At 33.8% G+C, this 25,711-nt stretch overlaps 1 protein-coding gene across 2 annotated transcripts in view; it reads right to left on the bottom strand.

The window, feature by feature from the left end:
• The window catches only part of Cdh9 (cadherin 9), a 130,204-nt gene that overhangs the window by 66,218 nt on the left and 38,275 nt on the right, over positions 1 to 25,711 (bottom strand). For both annotated transcript variants that reach the window (XM_031360237.1, XM_031360238.1), the window contains exon 2: positions 10,508 to 10,772. In XM_031360237.1, coding sequence (XP_031216097.1) covers positions 10,508 to 10,732 — 225 coding nt within the window. In that variant the 5' untranslated portion in view covers positions 10,733 to 10,772. The remainder of the gene's footprint in view (positions 1 to 10,507; positions 10,773 to 25,711) is intronic.

The raw sequence follows: 25,711 nt of genomic DNA, 5'->3' as shown, positions 1-25,711 counted from the left end.
TCTATTTTATCTGCTATCCACTCCGCCTCCTGCTTTTCAAAAATGTAGGAAAATCCTCAGTGCTTAGAATGACATCTGCCTATTAATTTTCTACAGAGATTGACATTACTTTTATAACTACTGATTATTGAAACATTTCAATACTTTTGTGTCATCAGTGATGTACAGTTTTATTTTTTTCCTCATGTAGGAGGGCAGATTCAACAACAGAACAAGCACAGATGAGGAGTACAGATGGTCCATAGATGTTTACTCCATGTAAAAATAAAAAGGCTGCTGAGTATGTTTCTACTAGTGATGGTGGAATTGCAATGTAACACCTGTTGGAAAGCAAGCCAGCAGGATGACAAGAAGACCTGTGCACAAGGACAAAAGCCCTGAAATCATTTCTTACAATCAGTGCAGCAAAAGAATTTTGTACTTTTTTATTTGATGGTTTAGGCTTACAAATGTATTTGACCCCCTGAGTAGGAGCTATGCGAAATTAATACAGGTTATTGGTATGCTATTTGCTTAATTTAAATAAGTATTAAAAAAATACTGGCTTATTTAAAAAACTGGTGGTAGAAAAAAAAAAACCATCATTTTCCAGGAACACTAATATATACAAAGAAAACTTAAATCCATATGTATTTACTTTTGGCTAGACCACAAATTTTTTTTTTTTTTTATTTTGGTTTTTTGAGACAGGGTTTCTTTGTATAGCCCTGGCTGTCCTGGAACTCACTCTGTAGACCAGGCTGGCCTCGAACTCAGAAATCTGCCTGCCTCTGCCTCCCAAGTACTGGGATTAAAGATGTGTGCCACCACCACTGTGCTACACATTCTTTTCTTAAATATGAGGAATATCATGACAATAAATCATTCTGCTCAAGCATTGTGCATATTGCAAATATTGTTCCTAAGTATACAGAATGTGACACTAACCAATAATTGTAAAAAGAAATCTACATCATAGGCTTAAAACTTAGGTTGTATTATTCTTAGTCTACTTAACCAAAAATGTGAAGAATTAATGTAGCAGAGGATGGCCTAGATGGTCATCAATGGGAGAAGAGGCCCTTGGTCCTGTGAAGGTTCCATGCCCCAGTGTAGGGGAATGCCAGGGCCAAGAAGAGGGAGAGGATTGGTTGGTGAGCAGGGGGAAGGGGAGGGAATAGGGTCTTTTTTAGAGTAGAAACCAGAAAAGTAGATAACATTTTGAAAAGTCTTCAATAAAAGTTTCAGATACATAATTACACTAGCTACATTCTAGCTAAGTTTACCTTTTCTATTATTTTCATATAAGAAAGAAACATTTTCTAGATATATTAGAATAATTTTATCTATATTCTCTGAAACATATTTATACTACTAATTCTACTTTGCAGAACAATATTTTAAGAATGCAGTGGATCTTCCTATGAGGTTTCTCTCTCCTCCTTGTCTTCTTCCAGTCTTTCTCTAATTCAGCCACAAAGGTCTTCTGGGCTTGTGTCTATTGTTTGGGTGTAAGTTTCTGCATCTGACTCTTTCACTGGCTTGTTGGGCTGCACCCACTAGATCTCTCAGATACTGAGACATTGACCAGGCAGCATACATCAGCTGATGTGAGGCCCCCAACACATATACAACAGAGGACTGCCTGGTCTGGCCTCAGTGAGAGAAGATTCACCTAACCCTCAGGAGATTTGAGGCCCCAGGGAATGGAGATGTCTGGTAGGGTCGGGAGGGGGTGGGGACATCCTCTTAGAGATGGAGGACACTCTTTCTACTTCTTGAATGGAATGAGGAACTGTCAGAGGGCAGTCTGGGAGGGGGATAATGACAGGACTGTAAAAAAAGATTAAAGAATAAAAATAATACTAATAACAGAAAAAAGAATGCAGTCGATCATCAACACTTAATTTCTGTAAAAAAAATTAATAAGAAAAATACATTTGTGGTGTTTCATGTGGTATAGGTCCAGCAATAACCATAGATGATGAAGTTACAAGAAAAATATACACAAAACCAGTCTACATAAAGTAGATCTACCAGTAAGATTATTGAAAATGATACTCATATGGAACACTTATGAGCATTCAAAAAATATGGAAAGCAATGTTAAGAATCATAACTACCTTGTTATTAACAGCATATAACTACAGTAATATACAGTAATATACATTAATAATTTATAATTCTAATAGGAAAATGAAAAGTTCAGGTCAAGCTATATTGAAATAATTATTTAAGTTGAAAGTTAAATAAAAATTTTTTCAGATAAGACTAAAGAAAATTTATGAGAGCATAAATAAAATTATGCCAAATAAATGTCAAAGATTTCTAGACCTTAAAATTCATAAACCAATAAATATATATTAAATATGTCAAAATATTAAAGAGGAGCTGCCTATTTAAACCATTGTATAAACATTTTAGAATTATATTGAAAGAATAACAAGGATAAATTACACAAGGATCATCATCATCATCATCATTATCTTCATCATCAAAGATGCATGGGTGGATTAGCATGAAGCAAAGGGGCTCAAGAAAGATCTTTCTAGGTGAAGGACTTTTGAGACTGGAACCCATATGGTGGGATTGGCAATGATCAATTTGTTAAAGAGTATGTGATGAAGAGATAATAATTTTGAGGAAAGTGTACACTTAAACTTTAGGGACTTTAGCACTAAAGTGCTACTTAAAATGTGGGTAACTATAAAATTTTAAACTACAGTCTGAAATATTTTCTAAGATGGGAGAACATTATATACTATCAAACAAATTGTTTTCAGGCATATGTGAAATATTTACTAAAGTCATTTTTGAAGTAGTACTGATAGTTCTTTATTATTTTTATAGTATAAAAAGAACAAAAGTCATCTGAGAATATTTTGTAAAGAAATGGCTGTAAAAATTACTGGGAATTATTTATTTACTGCTACAAAAAAAGGAAGCATTATTCATTTTTGGCTAACCTGGTCAACTGTCATTCACTAATATTCAATTTATATCTGTGGCTCTGCTTTTAATGTCTAGTTATGACTCTTAGAATATTATGATCACTTTCATGAAAATGTTAGCAATAAACTTTGACATATTATTTACTGCACATATCCTGCTATGTATATAACTATTGAATATCTACCAAGACTCCAGTTACCTTAAAAACTCAGTGTAAAGCATGGTGAGAAATTTTGTAATCTCCTAGTTCCGTTTCCATGGATACCACCACAGCAAACCTGTGATGCTTAATACAGGTCAAGAAGTCTTCCTCTGTGCAGATTACAAAATATTGAACAAGAGAAAATCAAATATTTGTGGCTCTCTGGAACAAATACCTTTGTTCTTTGAAAATATAAAGCACCAAGCTCTTAAACAAATAAGCATGCATTACTAATTTAGAAAAAAAAAGAAGCTCTAGTGTTACATCAGACAATGTAGAATTAATTAAACACCCAGTCTATTATGTCTTCATTACCCTGAAATACCATTTGGCAGGTCACTGTTATAGCTGCATGTGAAAATAGCCTATAGTTCATTGTAGTCACAAACATTGTTTAAGATATGGATGAGGTTGCTTATTTACTCCTCTTTCTAAGACTTAACTGTTCTGCTCACTATAAGTTTCTTTTCATTTATTGAATATCAATGAAATGCAGTACTAAAATGTATACCAAACTAAATTACAATCTTATAAAGACATATCTACCATATCTACAACTAATTTCCCACATGGGTAAATGATTTACCAAGTTTGTACAGAGGAGTTACAAATGTTCAGAAATATAGTTGACTGACATGCATACATGTACAATTGAGAAATTATTGATGCTTAGCATTGCAAACTCTCCCTAACATAAAGTGATATTTGCTATTAAACTCTGTATACCAAGTACAAATTTTTATCACAGAAACCTGTGTGTTTGAAGAGTAGCAGAGGAAATCTAAATACCAGTATCACTTAATACTAACACAGTATTATCTAATAAAGACAAGATAAAAAAGAAAGAATGAATTAAATATGTTTCCAACTGTGATAGTACACCACTAATCCCAGTACTCAAGATACAGATGAGGAATTCTCTGTGAGTTAGAGGTCAGCTTGTTCTACATAATGAGTAAAGTGTACACAGGGCTACATAATAGGACCTATCTCAACAACACCAACAACAATGACAACAACAAATAAGTAGATGATTATCAACCAGTTTGGGTGGTATGGTTATTCTATTTTAGGTTAAAATTATTTTAAAAAATGTTAAGCCCAGTTTTCTATACAAAAATTCCATGCTATATCATGACTATGGCAACAATAAGTTCTGTCCCATGCCTCTCCAGATGTTATCCCCATAACTCTTCTATATACAACTAAATAAACCTAGAGAAATGGCTGCTTCTGCTAATTGACTTCTTGTGTCTTTTCCTATCTCCCTCCCTTTGTTTTTTAAATTTTGAACTACTGAAGTAATGAAAGAGTACAGTTTATCACCTTCATTCTATGAAGTAGATCAAGAGGATGTTGGAGTAACATAAATACTTTTAAAGAATAAAGCCAATTAAAGTAAAATTGTTATGAAAAATATATGGTGACAGTAAGGATAATATTTTGTACCACATTTAATAGTTAAAGCAGTTTTCCAGTTACTTATAACACACACACACACACACACACACACACAAACCAAACAAACAAAAAAATTAAAAGTAAGAAATTTTTAATTTTAAATTCAAGGATAAATAAAAAGTTTCAAAACTTAATTCAGTATGATTTGGTGTAGATGATACATCAAATTTAAAAGATTATACTTTTAAATACTATTTTAATATTTTCATAATATTTAGACATCATTTTGGAGAGAAAGTAATCCTAATTATATGCTATGAAGCTAAGGTACCCTGAAATATTAGAGTCGTTTGGGCAGTGTAATATGACATGAAGCAAGTCTGTGTAGTCTCCCTTGAATGCTTAATAATTTTTCAAGTTTTCTATGTTTGAAGTAATGGGGCTATAAAGAGAAATCTGGGATAAAATATATTTGTAAGTCAGAGGTAGGTGCTGTATGCACTGTACAAAATCATGACAATCTAAAACCTTTGTAAGGATATTTTATTTAGTGTCTTAAAAACACTATAATACATTATATAACTGTGTACCAGGTAAGTTTCAGTGAATTTCAGAGTTCATTTCTTTATCTAATTTAATTTTCCTTGTTATTTCTATACATCAAAGTGCTATATTCTAAGAAATGACAGAATAGAAATTAACAGAAATTAAGCTATTGCCCACTATGCTACATATTCTTTAGGGATATATATATATTGTTAGGCAGACTTGTGAACCTGTGTAAATGAATGGAGATAATTTCCATAGTTTGATGATAAATATAAACAAAATTTGTACCAATTTTTCCCTTTGGATCTGTAACCATTTTATGTTCCAAATGGCTATGGACACCAAGCAGAGAACATTCCTGTATTGGCTGGTTTTGTGTGTCAACTTGACACTAGCTTGAATTATCACAGAGAAAGGAACCTTCCTTGAGGAATTGCCTCCATGAGATCCAGCTATAAGACATTTTCTCAATTAGTGATCAAGGTGGGTGAGTCACAGTGAGTGTTGCTATCACTGGGCTGGTAGTCCTGGATTCTATAAGAAAGCAAGCTGAGATCCAGGGGAAGCAAGGCAGTAAGTAATATCCCTCCATGGCCTCTGCATCAGCTCCTGCTTCCTGACCTGCCTGAGTTCCAGTCCTGACTTCCTTTGATGATGAACAGCAACATGGAAGTGTAAGCTGAATAAACCTTTTCTTCCCCAACTTGCTTCTTGTTCATGGTGTTTGTGCAGGCAAAGAGAGTTCCAGTGAAGACTAAAAGTTTGTTAGCAATGCTCTGACTACTCATGGTGATGCGAGCAACAGGGTAGCAAAGCCATGAGTAAAATCTATGAAATTTCAACAACTAACTTCTTGTAATTTCAACAATGATAATTTGGATAAAATTCTATAACCATTTATTCTAAAATTTTTCTTCCCAGAGAGAGGGCTTTCATTCAAGGACATTAGCTAGAAGTGTTAGGTCAGAACCTCCTAGTCATTGCCTCCAGCAGAACCAGAGAATTAGCATAGGAATACCAAAATAGCCTCAACAGAGAGGGCTCCACTCCTCCTCCTGCTTCACACCTGGCTACCAGAAGCTACTGACTTTGATGTCTCAGTCACTTGCCTAAGTGACTTCAGTCTTGCTTCCCTTGCTGTAACCTCTGCCTACCTACATGACTCTTGTCATCTGCCCTGCTTGCTGTATGGTATTTAAGTGTGAATTTCACCTTGCACAAATACATTCAGATTCACCACACTCTTGTGTCGAGTCTGTTTGTCATCTGCCGACTTATTGCCCACCTGACCAGAATTCTCATCCCGTGGAAATTGGTGTCCCTGAAACGAACCTGGTCCATTTCTCTAGGTTTATTTAGTTGTGTATAGAAGAGTTATGGGGATAACATCTGGAGAGGCATGGGACAGCACTTATTGTTGCCATAGTCATGATATAGCATGGAATTTTCATATAGAAAACTGGGCTTAACTGCATAAGAAGCAAGCATTGTTGAGGATAAGTAACATTGCTTGGCCAAACTGCCTGAGAAATGTTCTAAGAATTCCAGGAGTATGCGTGGATTGCATCAGTCTTTATCTATTTTAAGGTTGACTTTTTCTGTTATGCAACGACCTTGGAGTCAACCATACTACTGTAAATGATACCTGCTTACAGTCATAGCAGTAACATAATACACTCATTGGTTTAGTAATCCAAAGTTTGGATACAATTTCCTTAGACAATGTTCACTGACTTACTTGCCATCCATGAGGTCTATAGGTTTTTTTTTAAATCCACTAAAGAAGTTATATAATAACAGGTCAAATGTACCATGTTCTTTATCTTTAAGCAAGCAAATACCAAGAATATTGCTTTGAACTGGATTCATATCAATATCTGTCAATCAACTTTATTAAATATAGGGTTAAATCATAACAAGAACATGGATATATATATATATATATATATATATATATATATATATATCAGCATACTAAATGATATTTGGTTTATTATAAAGTTACCTCTTTAAATTTAAACTGAAATCTTAGCTTGGTTTTGAGGTTTATATGCATTTTTAACTATATAATTTTTTATTATCTTTAAATTACTTTTTTTCATATTTCTTGTGATATCTACTTTTTCAAAAAGTAAGAAAAAAAAACTATGAAAATCTCTTTGTGTTAGAAGCTATGATATCTTTCCTGTATGATATGATATTTTGCTGTAATAAAGGCGCCAAGCAGCTAATTCACCAGGTTTAATGTCACCAATGTGATGAATCCTAAAAGAATATTTATGAAATTAATTGGGGAAATGATTGTGCTTTAGTCATAAATTCTGTCCATTCTATGATTAAAGTGTCAAATGTTCACAATAATTCATAACTTTACTCATGCTTAAGCTAAGGGTATAATTAGACTTTGCATATGACAATGGGTACATAATTAAACAGCCAAGAGAGCAGTTCAAATAATGATAAATAAGAACTTGATAAATGATAAATCAGTAACTGTAAAACCTACTATATAGAGGAATTTTAATCCAACAACATGGCTATTCTGGTGAGGAAATAAATCCAAAGACCTTTTAGGTCTCTGTGATCCAGCTGGAAAACAGACATGCCCTGGATTACAATATGATCTGGCTGGAAAACAGACAAGCATTTAATATACAAGTTTGATCCCTAATAAGAGAGGTAATGTTAGTTTGTATAAGGAAGCAACCATATTTGATAGTGACCTCCAACTGATAAAATGACAAGGATATAACAGAATGTGTCAGAGACAGGATATGCCCAACTCTTACAGGAACAGACAGGAAAGAGAGGTGACTACAGAGACCATTGCAGAGATGGGGGTGGGGGCAGTTTTATTGGGAAAGATTTACAGAGACAGGTTCAGGTAAAGACAAAACTAGTCAGAGAATGAGAAGGTGCCAGAAAGTTACAACATATTGCCAGAGTTCGTTTGAGGCCAAGCAGAACAATTCAGGTAGAGTCTGAGAAAAGCCAGATAGAATCAGTTAGTTTGTAGAGGAGTTTGAGCCAGAACAGCTGAGATGAACCAACAAACTAGAAAGAACTAAAAGTGTAAGTTTACTCAGCAGCAAGCTTCATGGATGACAATTACATTCCAGAATAAAGGTTACTTTTACACTGCCAAAAGGCCTTTTTAATATCAAAATTTGTGATCAATAAGTGCACATACAAGACAAGAACTATATCAAAGTAAACACAGCGTACCTTTTTTCAAAGAAAAATAAGTGGTTATATTTTTGCCATATTTATTGTATTCATATATTGTTTCCAGTAGAAATCTGAAAGTTGTTGAAAGACCATTTTTGTATGCTAAACTTCCCTCAACAAAAATGTGATTGTTATAGAGCATTTTATGTGTTGTCTTGAGTCTGCTGTTGAAGATAAATTGACAAATAGAAAGGAAAATTCATGTATCTATTGTCTTAAATAGTTCTTTGGAACAATTTGACAAAAATGGGTCAAATAAAAATTAATTAATGCACATTATTTAAGAACCCGTTTAATTTTAAGTTAAATCACAAATACTTGGGACAGGCTGCAATAGTCATAGGATTATAACTATCTCCCTTTCAGTGACCATTTTCCTGTATCTATGAAATGACAAGGGTGAACCATTTCTGAAAGACTCTGTGACCCAACTGTATGTCCTTTATATAGTAGCCCCAAAGAAAGAATCTCAAAGCAATTTCAAGCCCTTAGACACAAATGCTTGCTTGTTGAACTTGACATGTCCTGATGATACCTATTAACTAGAGTGTGAAAGTGATGTTAAATGAAGGATATGGAAGGATGACATATGACTAACCTAAAAAGAAATAAGATGCCAGAAGAGAATCAGCAAGTGAACTGGAGTGGGCAAGTGTGTATGACCCAAGCAGCCACAAAACAGAGCTCTCCGAAACAAGGAAATAATAGGCTTCAGTTAACAGAGACTTTATCTGAAAAAGCACATTGGCCCACACAAAATGAAGTAGAACAAGATTTTGACAATTTCTCAGAATAAATGTTCTCCTGGTTTGAGTAGTGTAGATCTAACTGTTGTGCATCAGTTACATCATTTTATTTTCATTTTTTATCTAGTCTAATTGTCTCCTATTATCACAGAATTAACTCCTGGATCCTTAACAAAGTACTTGTATGCCAAGAATAAGGAAAAGTGAAAGTCCTGTGAGTATTTATCAGAGTGTAAAATAATTTGTGATGTTACGCTCAGGCTTGTTTCACACCTGAGTATTGTATTTAAGTTATGAATGATCAAAGAGATCAGGAGAAATTGAGTGCAGGAGAAATGATCAAAGAATGCAGATGAAATTGTCAAGGAAAAATAAACAAGGTCAAAGAGATTTCATCACTAAAATTATAGTATGCCATGAACTAAAATGGTAGAAATAGTTAAAGGGGAAGGAAAGAGAAGATAGAGAATAAATCAAATTAAAACCTAGCATCCCAAAAGAAAGCAGTATTTCTCCTCCTAAACATTAATGAACACTCTCTTTAAAGCTATAAATATTGAAATATACACATAACTCATAGATAAGATTATATATGTATGTAAAAATATATTTGCATATTTTTCAAGTACATACATTTAGCAGCTCATTTAAAGAGTCCAATATCACTCACTCTCAAGGATGTTGTTATTGACATTGTAAGACATCATCCTAAAGGTAGTGCCTTCTTTTTTATTTTACTGCCTTCTTTCCCTATATTACAGTCATGCAAGAATCTCAATTCACTTATCTAAGAAACAGAACATTAAGAAGTTGTTTTCTTCTCACACAGTTCATTTTATTACTAACTCTAGTTACTAAGATACATTAAAATATTTTAATAAATGTATATTGTATATAATAACTACATTTTGTTTTTAACCATGTGGCACATGAAGTACTTATCATGATTTTTAAACTTTGAAGATAATTTGATTTATATATGTATATATTATATATATATATTCAAATTAAACTTTTACTACAATATATATGCATAAATATATATATATATATAATTCAATCAAATCTAGCTTATTTACTGTGAATCATGACCTTGTATGCCTACTTTCTTTTTTGTTGCTGTTATTTCTTTTCTTTTTTTTAATGTCAGACAAAGTCTAGCAAAGTAGTCCAAGTAAACCTTCATTTTCCTGCTTCAGCTTCTCCAGTACTTGGACAGGAAGTGTGAGCCAACCTACCTGGATGATTTCACATTTTGACATCTAGAAAATCTGTTTATATTAGGTACTTGAATGGTACATTTCAGACATTTCAATGGAAGAATTGATAGTAACACCTTAGTAATAATAAAACTCATCAAATATTTTAGAAAAGTATGAGCAACGTAGATTTGTTATAAGGGTAATGGATATTGTTTTAGCTTCTGGATTTCCCAGAGAAAAATTCTTACCTTTCCTACATACTGAGTGTCTGTGCCTGTGTACTCTTCTAACAGGAAGAACTGATTCCACATCCAGCCACGCTTGCTGCGATGGAGCGCTTTACCCTCATCGTTTTTCAGATTCACAATCCTTCTCAGGAAGTGACTGTTATCCTTTCCTTGCAATGCGCTGTTGTCAACCATATGGAAAATGCAAGTCCAGATGATCAATTGAAGACAATGATAAGTCCTCATTATCTTCAACTTCAGAAAGATGAAAATTTCAATGTATGTTCTGTAGAACAAAAGGTAGAAGAGAATGAATATACATTCAAAAGCATAATTTAAGATGAATATATAAAATCATAAAAAACAACTGCAAATTCAAACCACTATAATTCTGCAAATTAAACTTTTAATAGAAGTTATGAAATCAAATAACTTGAAGTTATAAGCCTGAATAGTGAGGTATATTTAGCTCTCTCTCTCTATATATATATATAGAGATAGATAGATAGATAGATAGATATAGATAGATATAGATAGATATAGATATATATATCCCAGATTCTTTAATGAAGTTTGATTTATTCTCCTTATCCAGCAGTTTTCAGAATGTGCTCTCTGTTCACTTTCTTTATCTGAAATGGACCAAATGAAAGTAAGGAAATGAGGAACAAATAGTTTTTCACTGGTAACAAAAGCCATACCCAAATTACTCAAAATAGGTGAAAAGTCTTAAATTTATGATCAAAACCTAGAGGAAAGCAAAATGAGAATAAATTCACAGCATCCTTCAACACACAGAATTAGAAAGTGTGGTTTTTGTGCAAACTCTGAAATCAGAAGAAACAAAAACAAAAACAGATAAAAGGGTTTTTTTTTAAACTAATGTTATTTTAAATAAATCAATGAAATAGTGAAAAGACTTCAGAGGTAACTCATAGGAAGGAACAGAATATTGAGAGAACATATATGTGATAGGCTTTGACTTTTTTAAAAAAAAATATTTTATTTACATTTCAAATGTTGCACTTCACCTGGTTCCCCCTCCCACAGTCCTCTACTCCATCCCTTTCTCTTTAATCTTTGAGAGTGTGCTCCCCAAACCCCAGCATCCTCCTTCCATGGTGCATCAAGTTACTATAGGATTAGGTACAACCTCACTCACTGAGGATAGATGAGGTAGTCCTCTGCTACATATATGAAGGGTGTCTCGGACCAGTCTGTGTATGCTCATTGGTTGGTGGCTTAGTCTCTGCAGCTCTCATGGGACCAGTTTAGTTGACCCTGTTGGTCCTCCTATGGGGTTGCCATTCCCTTCAGCTCTTTCTCTCCTTCCCCTAACTTTTCCATAGGGAAAAAATATTTTTCCTTACCAAATATATGAGTAATACAAAAGAGAATTCAAATTGCCACAATTAACTTGATGAAACATGGGCAAGAAAGTTAAATCAACATTTTGGGAATAAAAAAATATTTTACAAATATTTGAAAAATCCAGTGCACAAATTTCCTCATGAAAGTGCAAACAAAACCATAATAGGATATCAAATCATCCCAGTGAGAATGACTGTTATTAAAAGCAGAAAAAAAAAATAATGGTGGTGATGATCTGAAAAATGGGACCCATAGAAACTGTTAGAAAGGTTTAATATATATAAAAATTTTTTCTTTTATGGAAAAGAGCATAAATTCTCCTAAAAATTAAAAATAGGATAATAATTAAAATGCTATAGTACTGCATATTTTGTTAATTTGTAAAATACAACTGAGACTCCTAGCTCTAATCCTTCAGATGAGTACATAACTGGGAATTACTGTAAAAACCAGGAAAGTAAAGAGTGATTGTAGTTGAGTATAAGGGGTGTGAGGAGAAATACAAAAGGAAATGATATGGTACAGCTGATCTGTAGGAAAATTGGGAAAAAAACTGAGGTGGGGACTCTGAGGAGGTGGAGGGAAATTAAAATTGAATAAGTGGCAAGGATAATAAAGTAATAGAAAGAATGTCTCAAAAAGTCATAATATATTATACTATTAATTATTTATCCAAAAAAACAAAACCTATAATACACAAAAGTTCAAACGTGAATGTACCTACATAATTTAAATGAATTTTCTCATCTGGGCTGACAATGTTTCATCCAACAGCCAAATACCTATCATCAAAACAAAATAAAACAAAACAACAAAAGCAACAAAATTTGGATTTGATAACCCATTTATTAGTTGTTGATCAGCATTTTTTAAGAGACTCCCAAAGAATGTAGGTCTTTGCTGATGCTCATCATTGTCTCTTAGAGGTGAAAGATAAGTTTTTCTTGCTAAATACAACATGCATCCCAGATGCAGAGCAGATAAGCCTATGAGCTGGACTTGATGTAAAGTCTTCTCCCTGGTGACTAGCTTTTATTGCACCAGAAAGCACCCTGCAAGCTTCCAATGGAGTGAAGTAAGCAACAGTCCCCCAAGCTATGGTGCCTTTGACCGATACCAATGATTAGCATGGTGCAATATCCTTAGAGCAGCATTTGTATCATGCACACCCTTGGGAGAAACTGCAAGAAGGCAAATATTGTCAAAATATATTGTGTGAACATTTTTTAAATAAAAAAGGAGAAATAATATGCCTCCATAGATTTCCTGTAGGCAAGTCTGTAGAGCGATTTCTTGTCTAATGATTTATTCTAGAAGGCTCAAAATTTGGTCTTAGGCCATATATGGCATCAAGTTCATACAACCCAAATAAATTATATTTGGGAATATATACATGTGAGTGTATTTATATACATACATACATACATACATATGTGCACACACACACACATTATTTTGATTTACTCCCACTGTGAAATTCTATTTTGACATTAACTTTGATGATCAACCTTTCAAGAGAATTTAAAACACTATTTTTGAAATGTGCTTTAAAGTAGATATTCATCTTTTGTGGAATGTAGGCATTTGAGTGAGAAAAATCTATTTGTATTTAATGTATCAGCATTTAGGCAGTGATGATAATGTGCAACTTTGTAACTTAAAATAAATTAACATTTTCTTTCACTGCACTAAAAACTGCTGAAGTATTCCAACATAACATTTAGAGAGGAATTTGGCTAACTAAAGAATATGTTAAACCATAGAAAAGAGATTCAGTGAGGGGAGACAGGATATCTGTTCAGTAAAGGACAATGATGATTTCTAGAAATACAAACTTGAAATTAATAACGACTACTAAAACTATCTTGTAACAAAACGTGTGATCCTTAATCAGAACACACACACAGATACACACACGCATACACACACACACACACACACACACATAAACACTTATGCACATGCACACAGACACACACACACTTGTGTTTCTCTGTGCCTTTTTAAAAATTTGGCTACTGAATTAACTTTCTATACTCCTACAACTTTACACATGTTCCTATGAGATTTCTGAGTACTTATGAGATTTCCTGAAGTACCTGAGGATGAAGCTGCATTGAGCTTCTTGTAGATTCCTTGCTGAAGCTAGTAATGTGTGTATGTAATCTTGTGGGTATGTGGGTACATGCGCAACTCTTTGTGTGTGTGTGTGTTTGTGTGTGTGTGGTGTGTGTGAGTGTGTGAGGCAGTTTTTTTTTTATTTTCCTATATATGTGGTTGTGTACTTTAGATTGTAGACTGTGAAGCTGAAAAGGATTCTTGGGGATTTAGATACTTTTTTAGAGATAAAAAGTTCATTTAAGGATTAGAATGTGACAGTCTGGCTTGAATGTTTGGACCATGCTCAAATCCCTATGTTAATAACCTATTGCCAGCTAATATTAATTAGCAGATGATTAAGCCAGAGAACAGAGTCATTCATGGTGAAATTAGTTCCGTATAAGAACATGGCAGGAATTGAGTTCTCTTTACCTATTAGATGCATGGGACTATATGGAAGGTTGACAGCTGTCACCCTGCACCTCTAAGAGGACAACTTGATCTTACTTAGATACATCAATACTCAGAATCTTCAGAAAGAAAAGTTTGCTGCTAAACTGCTCTTTGAATGTTAAGTTAAACATTCAAAGTCAAAATTAATGAGGACAAAGTGAACTCAACCCATAAGCATGCATTTAAAGGCTTGATTTAAAATATGCCCAAATGCTAGTTTTACCTATATTCAGACTGTGATCTTTGTAAATACTATTCGGGTTCATTCATTGACATTTTATTTGTATTTCTCTATCATTTAGTTTTAAAGTCTAGAATTAACCACTTGAGGCATAGAACATTTCACCTTCTTTTCTTTTTCATTACACTGTCCATTTATAACTTTTTCATGCTTAAACATAGTCTTTACTATTCCATTCACTCCGTATTCTGCATGATGACCTTCTTCTCTAAGATATAATGTAATTTGTATAAATGATGTGAGAAATGTGTGCATTATTATGTCCTAAATAGAACTTAATGGGCACTAACTTATTTGTGCAAAACTGTCTGGTCGATGGATTAGTGCTAATACTTTTGCTGTTGACTTAAAAACACAGGTGTCACCTGTTGAATGTTTATCAGTCACACACATAAACAACACAAGAGACAGATGTAAAAATTGACCATAGAAAGTTTATTGCTTTTGAGGGGAGTCAGAGATTATGTTTGTTTTTGTAACACCACTCAGAAAATTTGTTATGTTCTTGCTGACATTCACAGAAGTTTGCATAACATGAGATTAAATGTTAACAGCAAATATGACTGGTGTAAATTATAGAATGTGTCTTATGAACTTTGCCACTCGCTAATTTAATACCTTTACTCTAGTCAACCTTTTTTGTGAGTATTTGTTTCACATTTAGGAAACATTACAGTAAACCTCCTGTGGCCAATTTAACACCTGCACATTCTTCGGCTCTGAGATAAAAGAGCACAGTTTAAAAGGCTTTCTGCTACACTTGATTTTAAAGTTAGCAATCTCTTCTCCCATGGGGTTTATTAAAAATGCATCACATCCTTTATTTATTCAATAGCAACAGGCTGATTACTAAATTTTCTATGCCTAATTATCTCTATCAGCCTTAACTGCTCTGCATTTTGAACACGATTTTGTTGATAAATAACTAGTGTCAAATACATTATGAAGTACAGCATTTTAAATTTGGGTGAACTTTGATTTTGTAATCAGGAGAATCTTATTAGTTTAAAAACTGAACATTGTTTTGTCATTACTTCCTTATTTGTTTAATTATATTTAAATTTCAATCTCTTCAAAGTCAAGAAAAATTATGTTTGAAATTGAAATTAAGTTGAATATTTACCAATTCAGTACCTAACTAAAATTAAATTTATTTCTGGCCCTATATACTTACATATTTATACAGCTTTAATCTAAATAAATATTTAAAGCTTATTTTATTATTAATCATATGTATAAGTGTATCTGCCTGTGAGTATATGTACATTTGCGTGCAGTTTCCCCTTTAGTCCAGAAGAGTATGTAAGAATCCAGAGCACTGGAATTCTAAGGCAATTGTAATCCATCCAATATGAGAGCTAGGAAATGAACTCTGGTCTTCTAGGAGATCAGCATGCATTCTTACAGCTGGACCACCCATCTAGACTCTTCAATGAGATAATGTAAGACCTGTAACTTTTTCACAAAAAAATAATGTACTCATAAATAACATGGTGTATGTTATTGAGTTTGCTATTTTATCTTTATATAATATAAAATCAGCTAAGAAGCTTTAGAAACATTAAAATGTTACTTTCGGTGGTGGCGCACGCCTTTAATCCCAGCACTTGGGAGGCAGAGGCAGGTGGATTTCTGAGTTCGAGGCCAGCCTGGTCTACAGAGTGAGTTCCAGGACAGCCAGGGCTACACAGAGAAACCCTGTCTCCAAAAACCAAAAAAGAAAAAAAAAAAAAAAAAAAAAAAAAATGTTACTTTAAAAATAAATGTATTAGTTTGGTTTGTGTTTTGGGATTTTCAAAATAGGATTAGTCTCTGTAACTCTAGCTGTCCCGGAACTAACTCCATAAATTAGGCTAGCCTCATACTCATCAGAGTTCTGACTGTTTCTGCTTCCTGAGTGCTGTGATTAAAGCCATGTACCACCAAAGCCATGCTAACAGATGTTTGCTTTAACTTGATACCCAAGCCGTGAGGAGACATGCTCTACAGTGCTTGTATAGCCAAGAACAAGAGAAGGGATAACCCAAACACCTATGGTAGAACCAAACATGACTGGCAAGAGCAAACAAAACAAAGCATAGTCAAAGAAGTGATTTCTAATGACATTCTGGTATATTCATAGAGCAGTGCCTTTTCCAGTCCTAATTATATTTCCTCCAGTAGCAGAAGAGCATGGTTACCCAGAGCCTGACAATATGTACAGTCAAAATTGGAGTTTCCATCAGGTTGCTCCCATTGAAAATCAGGGAATCCCTTTGAAGAGGGAGAGGAAGAACTTTAGAAGTCATGGGATGAGGACAACAGGAGAACATTGTCTACTGAACCAAATGAGCAAGTCTCACATGGACTAACGGAGACTAAAGTGACAATAATGGGCCCTTCATGGATCTGTATCAGGTCAAGTATGTGCGTGTTAGGGCTTGTAGCTAGGTGTTTTTGTTGGACTCCTAATACAATAGGGTTTGTCTCTTACTCTTGAGACTCTTTGCCTCCTATTAGGCTGCCTTACCCAGCTTCAATCTGAGGGCTTATGCATTGTCTTATTGTATCTTGTTTTTGTCTGGTTGGGCTGTCATGGGAAGCCTGCTCTTTTCTGAAAAGGAAACAGAGAAGGAGTGTACCTCAGGGAGAAGGGAGTTGGGTGACCAGGAGGAGTGAAGGAGGGAACTATGGTTGGGATGTATTGTATAAAAGATGAATTTAATTTCAACACAAAAGGGGAAAATAAAACAAAAATAGAAATATTTTTAAAAAGAAACTTTGTGTTATGGACCCATAATTCATATTTTTCCCAGTAGCATTTCAGATTTCTGCAGAGATGAAACAAAATATTTTTCATACCTTACATTCACCATGAAAAACATTATAACCATGGAAACATATAAATATTTTTAACTTACTGTTTACCATTTATGGTTAGAAGACATGATTCTCATTACCAAAAGAATGCCATTAAGACTGCATCTTACAGAATACACTTGGTCCACAATCACAAGGCAGAGTGAGATAAATATGAACAGCTGGGTTTGGGGGAGTTTTGATTTTTTCTGTTTTCTTTTCTTTTTGTTTTTTAAATTTAAAGCCTGTCCCTAGTGATATAATCTCTTCCTATAAGTTCATACCTCCTAATCCTTCCAAAAAGTTCTACCAACTGGAGCTCAAATACTCAAATATATGAAACTTTAGGGTTATTCTCATTCAAAATACCAAATCACGATATAGCAATTTGGTATACTTTCAAATGCTCATAATGTATGATAACAAATTTATGGCACCCATAATCTTTCCACAGTTGTCTTGTATTTTTATACATTGTACAAACATAAGACTTGTATTAGATAAGTACCTCACTTAAAGGTACTTATTTTATTGGTATGTCATACCAAAAATGATAGGAAAGTAATTAAAATTTTAAAGATGCAGGCTTTACGTCAACTTCTTCCCAGAATATATTGTTTTTAAAGTATTTGTTTACTGTTTGTTTGAGTCTCCATATTTTAAAATGTTAATATTACATTTTGATAAGGTTTTCTTTAATGCATATTTCCAGGCTGGTTTTTTTTTTTTACTTTAAATATATTTTAACAAAAACAATTAAGTTAAGGAATTCTTACCAGCCAGTACTCTATAAGCAATATGAGAGTTGCAATCATCAAATTTCTTTTTGTAAAATTAGTGGACATGTTCCTTAGGAACCTGAAAATTTAAACTAGCATTTAAACTAGATTTAGACTAAAGGAGAAACTCTGAATCCACTTTGCCAATGTCCTATAAATGTAATAACAGTAATATTATTTACTTAGGAATATCAGAAAATGCATAGAATATATATGACTGATGATGAAGTCATTTAACTGCTAGTACCAGAAAATGAAGAAAATCAGCACTATTCATGAAAATAGATCTAGATTAAGAGAAGAAATTATTAATGACTTCATATATGCCATGAACCCATTCCCCTCTATTTAAAGAACATGCAAAAAGTTATTCTTACACTCTTCCACGAATGACATTCAGAATATTCAGAATGTCAAAAAGTAAATTCACACCTCTGCTACAAATGTACTATGTGGTGTTAACCAAGGTATTATAATATTAATTTTTCATATTATGGTAGGATAAGAGTTTAACACAAATGAGGATTAAACAAACCCTTGCAGCAGCACATATATTTCAAAATGAATATGTGTTAGGAACTCATAATTTCAGTTAGTGTCAGAGATGAAAATACAAATGAGGGGTGAACACATGTCTGTGTTCATGTGTCTTCATGTTTAAAGAATGTTAGTTAGTGATACATTACTGGCTTGACGAAGACCAATAACAGTTTTCATATATATATAAAATGTTCTTATACAATATTTTTAACAAAAAAATCCTGATTTTCAACACATCCATCCAAAATATAAATGGATTTGCATGAACTCTGACTGTAATAAAAATCAAGGGACAAGAAACTTAAGTTTGACCAGAGAATTTAGTAGAGGAAAGGTGCTCTTTTAAACAGTTCTAGAGCCACTGGATAGCTACATACAATAGCTATCTTACAATAAAGCTAAGCTTTCGATAAAGAAAAAACAATCTAGAAGCAGCACTTACACTCTCCTCATGGGGCTGCTCAAAATGTACTAAATTAGATATGTAAAGTTCAAACGCTCATAATTTTTCAAAGTAGATGAGAAGACTATCTCAATGATTTTGATTTTTGACAATGTTTGTAAAGGGAATTACAACAGGTGATATTCATGAGAATGATTACAAGTAATCCTTTGACACACAAAACTCCTCTAAAAGAATTACATGATGCTGCAGAGAACTATTGGTAAAAAGTATGATCAAAATTCTTATTTAAAGTAACAAACTCAACAAGAACTATATATATATATAACTATATATAATTCAAAAACAATAGTGAAATTTGCTTTTCAAAATATAAAATAATGACAAATACAGATGTAAAACATTCTACAAGGGTTAGAAATTAATAAGTTTCATAGGCACATAAACTACTCAGTAGAAATCTTATCAAAATCGAAAATTTCCAGTCCTTGGATGGTGCACAACAGCAGGAATTCTCCTTCACTGCTGCTACCCCAACCACTACATAGATGTCATATGCAATGTTTAAAGAGGAGGTTAAAAATACCATAGATAGCAAAGCAATTCTGTTTCTAGGTAGGGACACAGTGCTGAAAATATTTTCCCCAAGAAAATAGTCTATTTTTCTTGACATTTATTCATATTAATAATTTTAAATGGTTCTTGATTTTATTCCATAAGTATGGGTGGTGCATGTATGCCTGACTGTGGCTGTAGGCACCACATACATGCATGATGGGCTGAAGAGAACATTAGATTGTGTGGACCTGGAGTTACATACAGGCAGCTGTGATTGAACTGATATGGATGTTAGAAAGTGAATTTAGAGCTTTTAAGAGCAGGGAACACCTTTAAAGGTGGATGCATCTGTCCAGATCCCAATGTCTTTCAGAAAATGAACAGATACATAATTTTCTGAATGCACATGGAGTAGATTATAACTTAATGATAAAAATGAAATTTGGTTTGTTTATTTATTTATTTATTTTTATTTATTATTGTAAGTACACTGTAGCTGTCTTCAGACACACCAGAAGAGGGCGTCATATATCATTACAGATAGTTGTGAGCCACCATATGGTTACTGGGATTTGAACTCAGGACCTTCAACCCCTGAGCCATCTCTCCAGCACCCGAAATTTGGTTTTAAGACTCTAAAAAACTAAAATAAATATTAAAGTGAATGTTCTAAGGAATTGGCTCTCTTAGGAGAAATCTGTGTGTGTAATTAGTCAAATTCTATGGCATTTTTAACTAGGTAAATTCATGAAGCTCCAAATTTCAAAAGACTCCAGTGGTTCCTGAGAAGTGGAAAAGAGACAAGTCAGTAAATCACAGTACAAGTTCTCCTTACTGACACTATTCGGTAACATAATAAAATGGGAGAACATAAAAAGTTCACTTTTCAAAACCTATTACATTTTACATAAGGACTTTCAGGAGTGAACCTTATTAGATTTAAATTAAAAGGAAAAAAATCTTTCAGAGCTGAGGTCTAGAAGTCTAGTACGTAGAGGAGTCAGCCTAAAGAAAGAACTGATCTCTGCCCAAGTGATGAAAGGATCCCAGTGATAAAGGAGGAAAGGAATAAAGAAACTCAGACATATATGAAAGTGAGTATTGTTGCTTCTGACTGTAATTGGGAAACAATTGCACACACACTCTGTACTGTACTGAATAAAGATATTCCCATAGGGGTTGGGCTGACAAAATTCATCATGATGTTTTTATAGTTTGGAATTAAACAGCAAAGTCAATTGGTTAAAGATTTTTTAGGTTTGTATTTTTTTAATCTTGATGAAATATATAGTTAAGAAAAATGATAAATCCAAAGTTAACATGTGAGATTCCAGAAAAAGGTTTAAATTTGCTCCCTGTAGTAGGGATCATATAATTAGCCATTTTAAAATATAGAAATATGTACATTTGCATATTTCTCTCCATAAATATGCACTTCTTTGATTTTTCAAAGAGATATCCTAAAGGAATTTCAACAGTTACTAATGAACCAACTTATAACACAGATTGCATTCAAATAAATATAATTCAATAAAATAAACTGGTATTGTTGGAAGAAAATTACCAGTTCCAGTACCAAATAAGAAAAATACACAGGATGAGTCTTCACCCCTTTTATTACTGTTTGATAAAACAGTATTTAATACACACACACACACACACACACACACGATGGAAAAACTACTGTGATGCTCTGAGAATGAATTGTATATAAGCTGAATGATTCCTAATTGCCTAAGTAAAACATCTTTTACAACATAATGGATAATATTGTTTTATAATCTGTAATATAATATAATATTGTAGTAAAAGTAACACAATACTTTATGCATATAATTTTTAAAGTTACAAACCTGAATTCAATTAATAATTCGATGGATAATTGTGAAAAGAGATGTCTTCAAAAGTGTATTTGCCAAATAATTCATGTTTATATTCTGCCCTTACGAGGAAGAACCTGTATTCAAGCTTCTTAACAGTGGGACAGAGTACTTTCCTTCGGCAACAAGTGAAATGAAATTGTGTGAGAGCCATAATCCTATTCTGGAAAATCACAAGTAACTCTGCAATGAGGCCCTGAGATCAATATTCATGATGTGAAAGCATGTACCCTTCAAACAGTGTGAAGAAATGCATTTTTCCCTTTGTAATGTTCCTCACACCAGCTCATAAGCAGCACAGTCTTGCTTGCAAGCAACATCACCCAAGTTGTGATGAAGGAGCATCCTCTATCACTGTCAGACCAGACCTCCTCAAAACTGCTAAGGTCTTTATTAATAAGGAATGTCCAAGAAGCTTCCCTGGCTGAGAAAAAATTTATGAGACATGACTAAAATGTGGTAGCCTGGATAAAAATCCTAGATAAGAAAATTATAGTAGATATGGACCATTCAAGCACCAATGCACCAGGTTCTTGATAGTAATTTTCTACATTATTTCATTAAGTGTATAGGATGTATTGCTTTATTGAAACTACTGATAATATGGAAAATTGATGAAATGTTTTAGAAAATTATAAATATAACTAAAATTTTATTATTTTTATAAAATTAAAACTATATTAAATGTTATCTAGAAAAACAGTTAAATGTTACAATATTAAGTTATGTGCAGACAAAGGTTTGTTATTTTCAGTATTATTGTATGAAAAAGAACTTCTCAGTTATGGTGACATTTTAGCAAAATGATGGGAGAAGTCACAAAACTTCAAATGGTAGCAACATTCTCAAGAAGAAGACAAAGCAAACAGAAGAAGTTTGTGCTTGGAGACTGGGGAAGGTGGGTATTACACAGAGTGGAGTGGACTTTGAAGTGAACCAGATGTAACTAAAGGTAAGTGAACAGGGATAATACAGCAAAGGCAAAATGCTGAAGGATTCTGGAGTTCTTGAACTTAAATTCTCACCTTCATGATTTCCTTAGTTGCTTTTTCTGTTGCTGTAATTAAATTTCCTGACAAAAGTAACTTGTGAATGAAAAGCTCATTTTAGATCGTGGCTCATATTTTATGCTATCATGGCTAGAATATTAAGACATCAGGAACTTGAAGCAGCTGACCACATTATGTCCACAATCGGAAAACAGAATGTAGTGAAGGATGTGCTCCGTTTACTTTCTTCCTTTCATACAGTTCAGTAACCTGGTCCAATAAATAGATTCTCAAATGGTGTGAGGGATTTCTTACCAAATCAATACCAATAGATGTACCCAGGGGCTATTATAAACTAGATAGCAACTCACAGTAATACCCTGTTCCTGTCTTACTTCAAATGTTTCCCCTAGGTGATTCTGTACCCTGCTCTTGACAATTAATACTAATCACTTCAATGATAAACAAAATCAGATGGAAGCCTTGACCCATCAATACATTTAATAATTAGTTATTAAACACAGGAATATAACTGAAATCATAATTCAATACTTATATAATACCAGTAGAGTGAAGGTATAGGAAACAAAGGAATTAACATTCAAGTGGAGTTTATAGAGTTTATAGCATTTAACTAGTGACAAATTTTTCCAGATAAAATATTCACACAATTCAGTTTTTAAAAAGTCACTAGCAAGCACAATAATCAATGTAGTTAAGGAGGTAACAGGGTGAGTATAGTCTTTGACATAAATCATAGCCATATTAATTATTTGAATGGTTTAAGAACAAGAATAGAGTCTATGGGCTTTTCTTCAATGTAATTTATCAATGTATACGAAAGTTCCTAAAACTTGGTATTTTAGCAAGTGGCTAAAATTTTAGAGAAGTTTTATGAAGTTAGACACTGGAAAAACAGGCTTAGTTAAAACATATTTACTAATCTTGTAGCGCAATGTCTATATACTTCTTTGAAGTATAAATACCCTTAATTAAAAACTTTTTTCACATATTTCACTGGAACATTGTGTCTGCTTTCTCAGACCATTCTACTAAGATAAGTGAAAAATTGAAAGTAATGGGCATCAGAATCAGGGGAAAGGAATTAGACAAAGGTAGCTCGAATATTTACTCCAGACTCATTATATCTGGTTGCTGAGGCAACCAGTGTTCCTTGAAGCAAGCAAGGCTGGAGTTGGAGATGAGACCCAGAGTAAGAAGGGTAAATGGAAGGAAGAATCTGTTGGAGACAGATAGAAACATGACTAGGGTACAGAATAGAAGAAAAATGTAGAATAAACTTTGAGAGGGGAAGGAGAGTAACTCGTGTAATCCTTTGGAAAACACTATTTTAGTAAACCATGGAAGATGGGTATTCCTTCGCCAAATGAAAGTGAAATACCTGCTTTGTAGGCATCTTTTCTAGATGTCTAAGGGAATTTACATTTTAACCAAATGATCTGCAGTCATTCAGACACAAACTGTGCCTCGTCTCTGAAGAAAACATTAGCATTAGAAGTCATTTGCTAAATGATATTTCATCTACTGAGCAAATGAAGGAGGAACTTACATTTGTGTGTCAAAGTTTTAATCAGCAGAGAAAAGCTATAAATGTATTTTTTTTTCAGCCTGTGGCTTCATGTCAGCTTTCAATGTCAGAAATGAACATCAGAGTCTGTCAGCTGCAAGTTAATGAATACACCACATGAGTCACTCTCCAGCAGCTACTTCTCACTGAACACTCACAAGTCAGAAGATGGTGGATGACACCCACATGCCAAGTGTTAGAATCTTCAGGGAATAGACCAGGAATAGTTGGAGAAGAGCCATCCTAGGACGGGTGCAGTGATGGAAAAACACTAGTCTGAGTAGCTAAGAAAGAAAGAAAACATTAGAGAAAGAAACAGAAGGTTCTTTGAGTTCATCCACAAGAGCTCAGTCCCAATTAGGGAACGATTTTCTCCCACTGGGAGCTGAGAGAAACTGCAGAGGGTTGCAGCTCTTTCTTAAGAAAAAGCCTCAGAAAACTTGTTAAGTGAGACAGAGGGAGAGAAGTAGGGGAGGGGGGAGAGAGCTCAGCACATCCACAATTACATCAAATGAAAAACAAGGCAAACAGCAACAACAAACTCCAGAGATTCCAGGAGCACATGCAGCACTGAATATGTCATTTAGTAGGTTTATGATAAATACCATACATGGGAGTGTAAAATCCTCTCTTCTCTCATCTTGATTATTGTACCAGCAAGAAGCCATTTTACTTATTTTTTATTGTATGTATGTTATGTATTTATATATGTATGGATGTATCTCTGTGCAATGCTGCCTTGTCTGACAGACATTAAACATGTGCAGCGTAATAGCCTCAAACTTATAGAGCCATTTTCCAGGACTTATACTAACATGATGGTGTTTCTTCGATGCACAGGCCTGTCTGTGAGCAGAGGGAAAGTCCAATGCACCTCTCTCCAAGTCTTGGCTTGCAGAAGGCCTTGCTAGAGAAGATCTGATTCAGCAGCACTCAGTACTTTTTTTTTTTTTACCTTAAAATATATTTGATTTTTAGCTGCAATAGTTGTTTTAATTTAATATATGTTCATTATGGTTTCTCCTCCTGATCCTCCCAATTTCTTCCCACTTCCCTTCCCATCCAGAGCCACACACTTTCTCTCTGCCTTTACATCACAAACAAGTTTCTAAAGAATAATAACAATATAAGTCAAATGCAAGAAGTTGAACAAAGGTAAACAAGTTGACACAAGTTCTTTATGTAATAGGAATGGGGCCTGAGCCATAGCAACCAGTGAGACTTATGGCAGCTCCAGGATAGAGACAAACTCTCATACTTTCTTAAAAGTATAGAAAGTAGAGGGCCTACTTTCCTCCAACTGTTGGTTTGTCTTTTCCTCGATTTATTTGAGGGATTATTCATACCCTGTTTCAGGGCCTCAGTCTTCATAAAGTTTGTTTTAAATTCTGCCTCTTGTGCTTCAGCACTGTTGGAATACTCAGGGCTTAATGGAGTAGGTTTTCACAGGTTGCTCTGAGCGAGGGGGGGGAGAGGGAGGGAGGG

Source organism: Mastomys coucha, unplaced genomic scaffold (assembly GCF_008632895.1).
Source record: "Mastomys coucha isolate ucsf_1 unplaced genomic scaffold, UCSF_Mcou_1 pScaffold8, whole genome shotgun sequence".
Taxonomy (NCBI): Eukaryota; Metazoa; Chordata; class Mammalia; order Rodentia; family Muridae; genus Mastomys; species Mastomys coucha.
This window is presented reverse-complemented; position numbering and strand designations above follow the sequence as displayed.